The 12,808-nt window shown below is 30.4% G+C and overlaps 1 protein-coding gene across 2 annotated transcripts; it reads right to left on the reverse strand.

Annotated features, from left to right (window-relative positions):
• Positions 1–676: 676 nt before the first annotated feature.
• Positions 677–12,196, reverse strand: Hdc (histidine decarboxylase). Of its 2 annotated transcripts, none has more exons than XM_086916685.1 (16): positions 12,180–12,196; positions 8,787–8,819; positions 6,394–6,680; positions 5,541–5,798; positions 5,153–5,296; positions 4,545–4,611; positions 4,286–4,448; positions 3,248–3,318; positions 3,150–3,169; positions 2,946–3,044; positions 2,526–2,746; positions 2,320–2,429; positions 1,599–1,769; positions 1,458–1,534; positions 1,239–1,350; positions 677–1,163 (listed from the first exon to the last, which is right to left on the reverse strand). In XM_086916685.1, the coding sequence occupies exons 2-16, from the start codon at positions 8,812–8,814 to the stop codon at positions 826–828; spliced, it is 2,166 nt and encodes a 721-aa protein (XP_086772811.1). In that variant the 5' UTR covers positions 8,815–8,819; positions 12,180–12,196; the 3' UTR covers positions 677–825. The 2 variants fall into 2 exon arrangements, with proteins under 2 accessions (XP_086772811.1, XP_086772810.1); XM_086916684.1 differs by lacking the exon at positions 12,180–12,196 and adding an exon at positions 9,221–9,430.
• Between the last annotated feature and the right edge of the window lie 612 nt (positions 12,197–12,808).

Genomic DNA, 12,808 nt, shown 5'->3' on the forward strand with positions numbered 1-12,808 from the left:
AATCGCGATTTAATTGTTAAATGTGAGATATATAAATGCGAGTATCAGGTGAAAACAAGCGATACTTTGTTGACGTATCTCAATGAAGGAAAATATATATCTATGTGTACATATATATATATAAGCTTTCCTTTTCTCTTTATATCGTTTTATAGATAAGAAGAAAATTATTGATGTATTATAATATCAAAGTGATATATTTTCCTCACGCGAATTAATTATTATTAAACGACGAAAGAATTTTTGCGAAGGGAAGGAATTGTTAAAAAAAGAAAAACAAAAAAAAAAAAAGAATTAGAGATAGATCGAGTTGCGCTCGTGATACGTTTTTCCAAAGATTTGGAAAGTGAAAGTAACCTACGTGGCCTACTATTGGTCAGATTTGTTGTCATATCATATCAGAATTCGCAATAAAATTTATATTATATCATTGAACTTGTTCTTTCCATTGAAAAAAATCTCTAACAAATTTTTCCTTTTATATAAGCCTCGTGACATGTCCTTGAACGTCCTCGAACGTCCTGATTTATTTGAAAACGAAAAAAAAAAAAAAAAAATGTCATTCTTCTTTTCGACTTATTTTTCCGTATAAAATCTTGCGTATAATTATCCGTGTCATATTGATGAAAAGAGACAGAGGAGGAGGAACGAAAGGAAGAAAAACATTCAGAAAGGATTCAGACGATAAATTTAGATTTATTATCGCGGTTGATTACTTTCTCTTCAACAATTGGTAGTGTTTAAATCTGAAGAACATAGAATTCCATCGAAGGAATGTATACACAGTCGCGATAACAACAGTTACGTTTTATTCGGCTAATTTCTTTATTCTTTATTTTTCATACAATGGCCGCATTTCCTGCAGACAGTCACGTTCTCTACGTTATCCCCTTTACAAAGATTCTCGCTTTGTATCATCGGTAAATCGTCGGTGTACGAACCGCGATGACCGATCGCGGCTATTGTTTCGCTCCTTGGAAGATTACCTTCTGTCGATAACATGGACGTTAGAGTATTCGAGCAGTCTTGAGAACCGATTTTCACGGAACCATTTACGGCGTAGTTCGAGAGAGACTTGGATGTTTGCCTTTTTAACGATTTTTCCGTTTTCTCGGCAACATTCTGCGACTCTTGTTGGCCGATTGAACATTTATCGAGATCATCTACGTACATAATGGAAGAGAGATTGTTAGAGACAACTGTTTTTTTTCTACATTTTAATTCAATGTTGTACTTGCCATTGCTAGATTGATTAGCATCGGATCTTGTTTCGGCGATTCCAACGTCTTCGTCCTCCTGTAATGGCAATTCAGTGGCCATTTCTATAGCTGGACGGCAACAAGCGTAGCCCTAAAGTAATTTGTGTTTATGTTGATACAGACAATTTTTCTTTTAAAAATATATTGATTTTTATTAGCTTAAAGTATTAAAATTATTTCATCCTATTCTATTATTACCTGTACGAGATCCATACGGGAATCCAGGGAGAATTGTTTTCCTGACATAAGTATTCCTCGAATTCGACGACGCATGGCTTCAGATCAGAATTAGAAGTTATCTATCGTTCAAATTAGGAGGAGAGATTGGATTTTATTTACCTGGGCTGTCTCTAGCCTCGAGTCGTAATTGGCCAAAAGCCTTCGTGCATTCCTCGAACACGTCCGCGGTATCGTATATTGCAGCGAAGCTGCCATTTACGATTTTCGGTGACATTGGGGAATTAGCCAATAACAAACTTGTACCAAAATTTTCATTCTTTTCTCGTGTGTCTGAAAATTAAAACTTTCAACTCAATAACATCGTATCAATTTAACATTTCTACTCCTTGTACTGTAATGCAATAATCGAAAAAAAAAAAAAAAAGAAGCAAGATATAAAATTAAAAAATATGAAAATTAAATACGTGAATATTTGGAAACTCGTCTTACCTGAGCTTTCTGTGTTCCAAAAATCATAGACATGCATTTTTATGAGAAAAGGGAGAGAGAGAGAGAGAGAAAAAAAAACAAAACAAAGTGATTAGAAATACAATTGCTTATTATTATTCTTATCAATTATTCAGCGTGTATTTTGAATAAAATAATATACAAATTACAAAAAACAAAAATAAATTTGTTTATAATATATATATATATATACTTCAAAATCTAAAATACGTTTCAATTCTAGAACAACGTTGTATCTTTAATAAAAAAAAAAAAATTTCTACTTGATACAATTATATTAGAATGGCGTACAATATGCATGCACAATATTTACCTCTACATTTTAAAAATCGAAGAAATTAATATATCAATCTATTTGTTGTTTCTCTGTTACCTGCAAGAGGAACTTTTGCCCGTACAGGTGAAATCGTATCATCATCCAAAATTTCATTCGCTGTACTTCGTATCTCGGCCCAATCTCTCAAGATATCCTCATTGGTCGTGCTAGAATCGAAGTTCAAGAAATTTTCGTTTGGAATAACTCTTTTCAAAGAGAAAATTTCCCTTTTTTATCATTCGATCATCTTTTTAGACACTCACTTAGTCGAAGTGACGGTAAATCGAATTACATATTTTCCATGCAAAGCAGCTGGAACACAATGCACCCGACCCCTCGAATTCATCTTCTTTAACAAACGTTCTGTCAAACTGTTCTCTCCTCGAAGGCGAAACACAACCAGCCCCAAATGCCTTGTTGCTGGAATTTCGAAGCGCGCGTCTGCCAAAACTAGCGCCTCGAATTTTTGTGCCAATCTTACCCCCTGAAATTTATCATTCGAATATTTGAACGAAATTTTCAGAATTAAAAATTTTGAAGGTATTACTTAAAACGTGCAAATTTTTGCAATAAAACATGATATATTTTTAAAAATGGAATTAAAAAGGGACGAAAATCGAGCGGAGGGGGCGGAATATAATCACAATTTTTTAACACGCAGAAAGTTATGATGTAATAGAAACCTCGCGAATATGCTTCTGAAGGCCAGTGATTCCGTAATTTCTAATGACGAACCACAATTTCAATGCTCTGAATCTCTTTGATAATGGGATTTGCCAGTGCTAAAATTATAAATAAGAAATAATTTATATGTACATCGTATATATCATAAAATGATTTCATTAAGTAAGGTTGATAATATCTATCGAACTTATATGATTGTATACCATGTAATCAATAGCAAGACCTGTAAGTAGATAAAATGTCTTATTTAATAGAATATCCCATTTGATTTAATACGTAATATCAAATGCGATTCTGTTACCTGAGTTTTCATGCTTCAAATACAATGGATCCACGTTAAACGTTCTGTGCAATGCTTGACTACTTTTCACCCTGTAAGGATATTGTTAGAAATTAGTCATTAATTTTATATTTTATTTCGTTTATAAAGATTATAAGGAATAAATATTTTCTTGGAATATAATTTATTTCAATCGAAAAATTTATTACAATGCATATTACAGTTTTACGATTACTTACAATTTTCAATATTTTTCGTTTTTAATTTAAAATTTAATAATAATTTTTATTAATCACTACTTTTATTAATTAAGTAAAAAATATATATAAGTAATTTTTTCAAAATATCCAGAATTTTTTTTTTTAAATCAGTTAATGTGGCGATTAACGATGCATTTTTAATTTTTAATTGGATTCATATTGAGCTCATTGAGAGTATAATGAAAAATAATAAAATATTATGTATCATAACATATAAATTATTAATATATGTGAAATACATAAATAATTGCAATTAAATTTTATTCAAGTCTTTAAATTTTATTAAAAAATGTTGAAAATTATGAGTGGTTTTAATTTTTGGTCAAGAATTATATTTTAGTTATTAGTATTTTATATTATATGGCAATTCATTCGAATGTTTTTTGCACCGTTAAGCAATTATTTAGATATTAATTAGATTATTATAAAAGTTTTTCATAAGAATATTTATTATTAAAACGATGAATTTTTTTCATTAATTGACCTCTGCACTATCAATTTTAACTCAAACATCAATTCCAAAGATTATAAATTATGGTAGGTCGGCCGAACGAATCGACGGAAATTGCAGGAAGAATGAAAAAACCCATTCTGCATCCGCAGTTCAATCTATAAAACGTGCTAACGACGACGAAAAACGATAATCTTTCGTGCTTACGAATTTATCTTTTAATCTATAATCATTTGCGAATTCATCAATTTCCATTCTTTTATTATCTTCTTATAATAATTCTTTCTTTCTTTTTTTTTTTTTTTCTTAATAACAAATATAAATCATGAATTAAAATTTTCGACTCACCACATAGCGGTGCAGTCGAAATGCACCATCAGCCATTTGCTAGGATTGAAGGCAATTGAATCGGCGTATTCTATTCCTTTAAGCCAACCACGGAATTCAGGGCACACAAATGCACTGCCTGCGTAAGCCGCGTCCACGTGTAACCAGAGTCCGTTTTGTTCACCTGTTTTAATTAAGCGAAACGATTATAAATTTCATTGATTCACTTTTAAAAATTTAAAAATATATCCAACTAAGTACAATTTTTTATTTTACTTACACACTTGACCGACTTCTTTCAGATTATCGAAAGCACACGCACCAGTTGTACCCAAAGTAGCGCAAACCTTGGTAAACGAACGAAACGAAATTTAAAATTCAGTAATAAAGTTTTTTTAATTTTTACAGTACAAATTTCGAAATGAATTTGTCCATCGAGTTTATTGCAACTTTTCGTTCTATCTAAAAATATCCGGATTGAAACATCTTTAGCATCGTAATAAAACCTACTTTTCTTTGTATATTGAATTTATTGTCCTGAAAAATAAAGGATTGGTCGTCGATGTCCTTAGGGGCCAACTAGGAAGAATACAATCCGCCTTGCCACGTCATGTCTACTTTATTTTTTATTATAACTACTGTAGTCAAGCAAGGTTAATTGACGGGCTGATTATTTTGTATTGCAATATCAGTCTAATGATGTTAATTCGTACGAAAGTAAAATATAAATATTTCTCCTTAATGAATTATTTCTTTTATGACATGTATTGTATGTACATATCTCGTAATTGATCTGATAAATTTTCAAATATATGTTGTTACTACTTATACTAATTTATAGTGGATAGATTCTATTTAAAAAAAAAATTTCTCAAACAGAGTACTCACAAAAAAGGGAAGTAAACCATCAGCTCTGTCTTGAGTTATTGCTTCGAGTAATGTTTCCCCTCTCATACTTAATTCGTCATCAGATTCGATGTATTTCATTCGTACCAGACCTATTAATCCAGCTTTCTCCACGCTGGAATGAGCCTATAAAATTCAATCAATTATCATATAATATTCGTTGAATAAAAAATCGTTTCAATTAAAAAAAAAAAGAAAAGAAAAAAATGTACAATCATAAATCTGTTCTTTAAGAAATTAAAACGATGCTTAAATAACGAGAGAGATAAATAAGAGATGAAAAGGATGAGTTACTTCGATAATTCAGAAATGTATTCTTGGAATACTCTTAGGAAAATAAGCTCGTGTCATTTAAAGAGAGAACATGTACCTGGTCGGAGCAATACGCGACAAGACGCGAATTAATCTCAGCTGGTAAACGATCTGGCTCGTTTTGTTGCACATCTCTAATGGCCCGAGTCCTTGCTGCGAGCAAGCAAACGAGAGTGGCTTCTGATGCGGTTGTTTGTATCACGCCACCGCCTCCCGATCCTCCTGGACGATGCAAGAATTCTTCTGGCAGCCCAATCATTTTACCCAGCCAGTTCATTACGATTGTCTCTAGCTCCGTGCACGCAGGGCTCGAAGCCTTTTAAAATACACGAATGCGAGAGATTCATGATTTCATGCAATGGAAAATTCATAGAAACGTATTGTCCTATAGTTTAAATCCCCCGTATTTCGTTTCTTTGTTATTAAAAAAATTGTTTAATCTCTTAAATTAATCGAAGCTTTGTAATTAGCATCTTTATTGCTTCCTTCTTTTTTTTTTTTTAAATTAATAATAAATTCGTACACATCATCCAAATTTAGAGACATGTAATTAAAACTTCCTTCACCGAACGTTAACAATGGAAAGCTCGTGTATTAATACTTAATACTAGACAAAATTTGAATAGCACGAAGTTAGGTCATAAGTAAGGAAGTTTCTCCACTCCTTAAAACGGAGTGGATCTATTATTTTCATCTGTCAAAGATCGTGACGATCCATTTTAACATTCATCTTCTCGCAGCTATGCTAGTTATTTAATCCAGGCTCATTGAAAAGTATATTTCTAATTTAATGTCAATCAATAAATATATAACATATACGGCACAATTTAAAATCGACACGAGAGAAAGCTCGACAAAACTGAACCATTTCCCTCCCCACGTGTGCGTGATATTTGTATTGTTGTTCTTACCCAAGTAAATCCAAGACAATTGATCGCGTCGGCCAGCATGTCGGCCAGCAGGCTTGCAGGTGAATTCAGGGCCGGAAAATAGGCGTGCATGTGCGGACTCTGCCAATGCGTGACCCCTGGCATGATGCACCTTTCGATGTCCGCGAATATGTCCTCCCATGACTCGCCGTTCACAGGTGCCGACGATGGAAGAATGTTTCTCAGATAACCCGGCGAAACCGCGGGATAAACGCGGCGAGATCGAATGTTCTCTAGATAATCGGCGATGTAGTCCACCATTTCTTTTCCTGACGATTCGAAATCGCGGGACAGAATTACGGGTTTCATATTTTACTTCAAATAAAATGATCATTTCGCTTCGTTATTTTTATTTTTGGGAATAATTTTTTATAGTTGTAATTGAAAATTTGTATTTCAATCGATATGATGCTGATAGAATTGGAAAATATTTGAGATTTTATTTGAAGGAATGTTTGAATAAAAAAAGAAATCGTTTCAAATAAGTTTTAAATAAAGAAAAAATAATCTGAAGAAAAATTATTTTGCACATTCAAGTAAAGTAACATTATGATTATTTCGAATAACAATTATTTTTTAAATAATTTATTTTAATAAATATAATACTGTTTTAACATTGGAATCGATTGGGATTCATTTTTAGATTTAACAAAGTTCCGTTCGTGTATGGCTTCTATCACATTTTTGCCTCCTATTATTGAATGTTAAAGTAATATTTTTATAATTTATGTTTTTATTATCAAACGTTAAGATAATATTTCTACAGAGATGCGTAATATTTGGTGAGATAAATATTTGAAATATTATATATTATCTTAGATTTTATTCGGTTTAAATAAAATATTATTTTAAATATAGGCGAGAAATTTTAAAAATAATATATTTTCATTTTAATAATTTAAATCACAAAATAAAATATTTCACCTTAAATATTTAATATAAAAGACAATACTTTTTAATTTTACTTAAAGTTTTAAATCATCCTATGGTTGTGATTTATTTTTGAAAATTTAAAAGTTTTTACCGTCGAGATGTTGAAAAAAATTAAGAAGTAAAGTTTTAATGATTTTAAAAGATATTTATGATGAAGTTTGTTTTTTTACATCGTTTTAATACTTTGAGAAACTGCATTACTTATGTAATGTAATTGAGTGATGTAATTTTTTATCTTAGCAATAATTCAAAAAAGTACTTAAAAAGTACTATTTTATTGAATAAAACTATGTCATTTGACACATTTTTTGTTTTATTTTCTGTTTAACTATCCATACATAAAAAAATTACAAAATTTTTATCTTTGATGTGCTTTTTCAACGACATAAAATCAGTCCATCAAAGCTAAAAAATCTTTAAACTGAGATAATTGAATAAAAAGTTAAGAATAATAAGAACATTTAAAATAAAGAAAATAAATTATAACAAATAAAATATTTTAAAACAAAATCCAAATATTTTTAATATTCTTCAAACCTAGTGTTTTTTCCTCTTCAAAGTATGTCAAATTTTTTTACAAGCTCAAAGTTTTATTAACATTTCAAAGCGATTAAAGAGTTCGAAGACTATCTTCAAGAAAGATCAATTATTAAGCCCGATGGAAAAACCGATTATCTTTGGTTTTCTCTATTTAGAGGAGTCTATCTTAAGTATATTGGAGGAAAATATTTGTGCAGACGAATTCTTCCTTCCGAATAACATCTTTGTTTCGCTTCCAATTGACGTAGCCATCACAAAAAGATTCGATTCGTGTTATTTAACCATTTCTAAATCACATTTCAGTGTACAACAAATTCGTAACATTTATTTAATCTTAAACCATTCGTCCAAAAAAAAAATCCATACACTTGTTTTCTTGTTTCAAATTAAATTTCCTTCCAAATTTAAAATCGAATCGCAATAAAGATTTCCGTAAGCGTCAATTTTATTGACCTTTGAAAGACGAAATAAACGAACATAGAGATCGATTTTTCTCACGAAATTGGATTTAAGGAAAAAGGGATGCTTTGCCTAGGATTCAGAGATTTAGATTGTAAAGACTGCATCTGGCCCGTATTGGAAACACTATCGTATCCATAAACTTCCCATAGACTCACTCTCCCCTATGGTGATCCCTTTTTATTGGTATCGTTTTAATGCGTAAAGGAACCTATTCCATCGCTTTGTAAGTTGCTCGTTTCACGCACGTGTATTTACACACGCGATGAGATTACAAAATGTACAAAATATTTCTAAGGGTTCGAAAAATAGTTACACGCAAAGATGCACAGGAATATGGAATAAGCAAGAATTAGAATCAATGAATTCTTTGATGAGTGTGATTCGATAAATTTACGTGCTATTTGGCATGCGTTATAATGAAAATAAAGTTTATTACTTACCATGTTTGCGATATTCTTCTAGATTCATATTATCTGCAACGAAATCAATTGTCACACTGTAATACACGTTTCCGTGAAATTAACTCATTCTGACTTGGATCAATTGAGATCCAAGCAATATGTTTAATATTTCATTCTCAAAATCTGTGCTCGAACCATAAAATTATAACTATAAATTCAAGAGCAAAAAAAAAAATTATTTTTCATAATTTTAAAATTTCATAGTTTTCATCGCAAGATCTTTTATCTTTATATTAAACCAATAATCACGATCATTCATTTAAGTTAATTAAACATCAACTTAAAAACCAAACAATGACTAGATAAAAACTAGATAAAAGAGAAGATTACTAAAATCCTTCTCCCCTTTCCAAATAAATTTCGAATCAACGCGAGAAATTCGCACACACTTTGAACGATTGATTCTCGCTCACCAGTTGATCCTCACAGCAGCCAAATTTCAAAATTTCGATGGCACCGTATCAGGCGCATGTGTCGATGTGTTTAATTAATTAATGATCGTGTCGAATGTCGGAAACGGGTAACTCGCGACTTGTTTCGCGGAAGCTTAGCCGTAACGACGCAGCGGATTTGAGTGCCGAGCAGATACGCTTATGCGTGTTGACCTAGCGTCGAACTTTAATGCTACGACAGGTACTTGGAGATAATTTGTACGGATTCATCATCGATCGCTTGTCACATGGGCCCAGAGCTTATTAGGCTAGTGTCACAAGGCTCCACGCGGCCTAGAACTACATAGATCGTACGTTTTCCTGGATTCGATCATCCAGCAATGGGCTAGAAACCGAGAAATAGTTGCCAAAAGTCAAAATTTGTGTGGCAATTTTATGAAAATCATAAAATTCGAAGGTAGCCGATAATATAATAGAATTTGGCATTAAAGGTTCGAGATTAAGATAAATTCAATAGTGAATTATATTGTGAATTTATTGTCTGGAAATGGTATTTGTATTTTTTTTTTCAAAAAACGTCATAATTTTTATGATAGGTATTTTATTGTTATTTATAAGAGATATTAATAATAATAATAAATAAGATTCGTGCAATCACAAACATCTGATTCAGCATCTTTCAAATTCTTCTTTAAATGAGAAAAAATGGCGAAAAATCAAATTTGAAAGCATAGGTTTTTGATAGATTTAATATTTCAATTGTGCAGAATATCGTGAAAAAATGATACTTGTACTGTTTTTTTTTAACAATAATAAATAAAGTTCACAAGCAATGAAAATATATGATTTTATATTTTTAAAACTCTTTCTAATTTATTAAAATCGAAACAAAGAATGGCAGGAAATTATTTAAAATTTATACGATCTTTTTAGCAATAATCTAAATTTTCATATGGAACAAATCTAATATCTACTTTTAATTATTTTTAATCAATTTTTTTCAAAACCTTAATAAAATTTTTGTTAATTGTTGTACAAATCTTGCATTATTTGTATATTAACAAATATATATTTAAAAATGTAAAAAAAAAATTCAAATAAGTCTACTAATATAATGTAAAACTATAATTCAGTTCTATATTTTAATAATCTATATATTTACAATAATTAATTGAATTTTTCTAAATTTTACTTATATTTGATCATACAATTATTGATAGTGTGAATAGATGTGAATATTTTGGATTTTGAAATTTTGAATATTATATCATCTAGCAAAAAGAATTTTTTTTAAACATTAAACAAAAAAATATAAAATATTAAATTTAATATATAATGATATAACATAATTTTAAAATATTAAATTTTTTTAAAAAACTGACTTTTGACTCTTTTTAACCCATTACTATGCCACACCATAATCTTATACATTACGTATAATATTCTTCTATTACCTTTCTTACTATTCTCGGAAATTTTTATTATTCTTTTCTTTTTTTTTTCAATCCTATTGCGTGAGATGACTTATTAGTGCTTAGTGTTGGACATTAAATTGAATAAATTTAATATTTCTCAGAATCGTAAATGCTAGAATTACACGTGGTATTTGAAAAATATAGAAATTCATTTTCTTTCTGTCATGAATTTTTTGATGATTAATTAACCGTTATCATTATATTTCTCCTGTATCGCAAAATATTATACATTATAATATTATTTGTTATTTTTCTCTTTCTTATTTTTATAATCCATAAAAAATTAATTAATATAATGAATATTAAACCATTGTATTCTATTGAATCGAAAGAGAATAGAAAAAGTGAAAAAAAGAAAGAAATCATGTGCGCGAAAAATCTATAACAACACGTGTAACATTCTAAGTCAGTGTTTTAGCATTAAGTCAAATGGACAGTCACTACTTAATCTTGTTTCGAGAAACAGAACATCTCGCTCACGAGGAAGTCCACTACTATTTCTATCTTCCAAGAAGTAAGACCGAAATTTTAGATAACCGAAAATTTAAGATGGCTGACACGGGCCGACCGATCTAAGAAGTTCAAATTACGTTTATCAATCAAATAATGCATGATAATAATTAAATGGAAAAGATGTATTTTAATAAATACTTTTTGAAAAATATTATTTAATCATCTTTCTCATACGTCAATATATCGCGTCTATGGAATATGTTATTCATTCAAGTATCGTCGACAATAGATTCTTTCGGAGGAAAGATGACTAGTAGAACGCGATCAAGACGTTATCGCTCGGTGATTACACACCGATGAGAAAATAAAAGATCGCCGAGTCCGGTAAAGGTGTAAAATGGAAAATCGAACATCGACAGTCACGAGGATCTCGAGCTTAAGCCAGAATGACGCTCGACGATATTAAAAGCTCGTCCTTCTACCGTTTCCGTTTCCGACTTTTGTAATTTCCCGTAGCTTTCAGTATTCGTGCGCGATTCGAAGGATTTATCAGCGATGCGGACTGCTTATGCACGACACGAGCCATCGGCAGATAAAAATCGTATCACCAGATTCCCTCTTAGCCCTCTTAGCTAAATCATTGCCGATACAATAAACCGATGTATCCTTATGAACAGTTGATTATGATTTTGACAAAAATTTTATTTGATCCATGAAATTTTTAATCGATGCAATTAGGACACGAATAGTGAAAAATAAGGGAAAAAATTTTTTTGAATCGTTTGACTTGTTTCAAACTAATTTCTTTTATTGTTTCTGTAATATGCAGAAACAACTTTATATAATTATTATACTTATTATACAATTTTTATATATAATTATTTGCAAAATTTCCTTTTAAAATTTTAAAGAAAAGAAAGGTAATCTTTGCTTCGAAGATAATCTTTTATAATCTTTGATTAATTGTTTCTAAAAATTATTTTTAAATTGAAAAAACTTGCCAAGAAAATAGAAATTTTATCGTTGCAAAATAATTTGCACGAGATTCTTACCTGTTGGGAATCTTCAGAGTCGCAAAGGATGAACGGGAGCAGCAAGAATCGGCGCGATCGAAAGAGGAATGAAAAGGCGAATTTTCCAGATAAATGTCTTCAGAGAGAACACTTTTTAGACGACACGAAAAATGGTATATGGGGCCGAAAAATAGATATATCCACGGTTGAGGAGAATCGGTGGAATGCAAGTCGTTCAACAAGTGGCCGCTTTTATATAGAGACGCGCTAAGTAACTAGCTGCTTTAGCGCAAGCGTAGCCGAAGACAAAACAAGGGACAATTTCAATGACTTTACGATTTTAAGAAATCGCGACGATTTTTTCAAAATCCCAATTTATTTTCTCGAATTCTCTTGTTTCTTTTTCGAGAAATGTAGATAGAAGATAATTATCTGGTATGGTATAAGATCTGATTAATTTTTAAATACATATAACGGACATGTGTATTGTCTTGTATTGTAAAAAGTTTTATCTGGAGATAAAGTTATACAGAATCATATATCAGTTTGTACAAATGGATATGTATATAAAAATATTAGATATACTTAATTTTTTATTTTTAATTAATTTTTTTTAACCATGTATCTTTTCTTTCTTTTTTTGTTAATTCTAATTTTCAAAGATTTTC

Source organism: Apis florea, unplaced genomic scaffold (genome assembly GCF_048593485.1).
Source record: "Apis florea isolate Af1SG1 unplaced genomic scaffold, ASM4859348v1 contig_3803_pilon, whole genome shotgun sequence".
Lineage (NCBI taxonomy): Eukaryota > Metazoa > Arthropoda > Insecta > Hymenoptera > Apidae > Apis > Apis florea.

Bases quoted from the DNA above. Each gene is read 5' to 3' on its own strand.
- Hdc (XM_086916685.1), bottom strand. From the start codon at position 8,814: ATGAATCTAGAAGAATATCGCAAACATG. The intron at 5,297-5,540 runs GTACATGTTCTC...TGAATTTTATAG, and splicing joins TCGCGTATTGCTCCGACCAG to GCTCATTCCAGCGTGGAGAA. The intron at 1,164-1,238 runs GCAAGTACAACA...TTATGTACGTAG, and splicing joins TGCTAATCAATCTAGCAATG to ATGATCTCGATAAATGTTCA.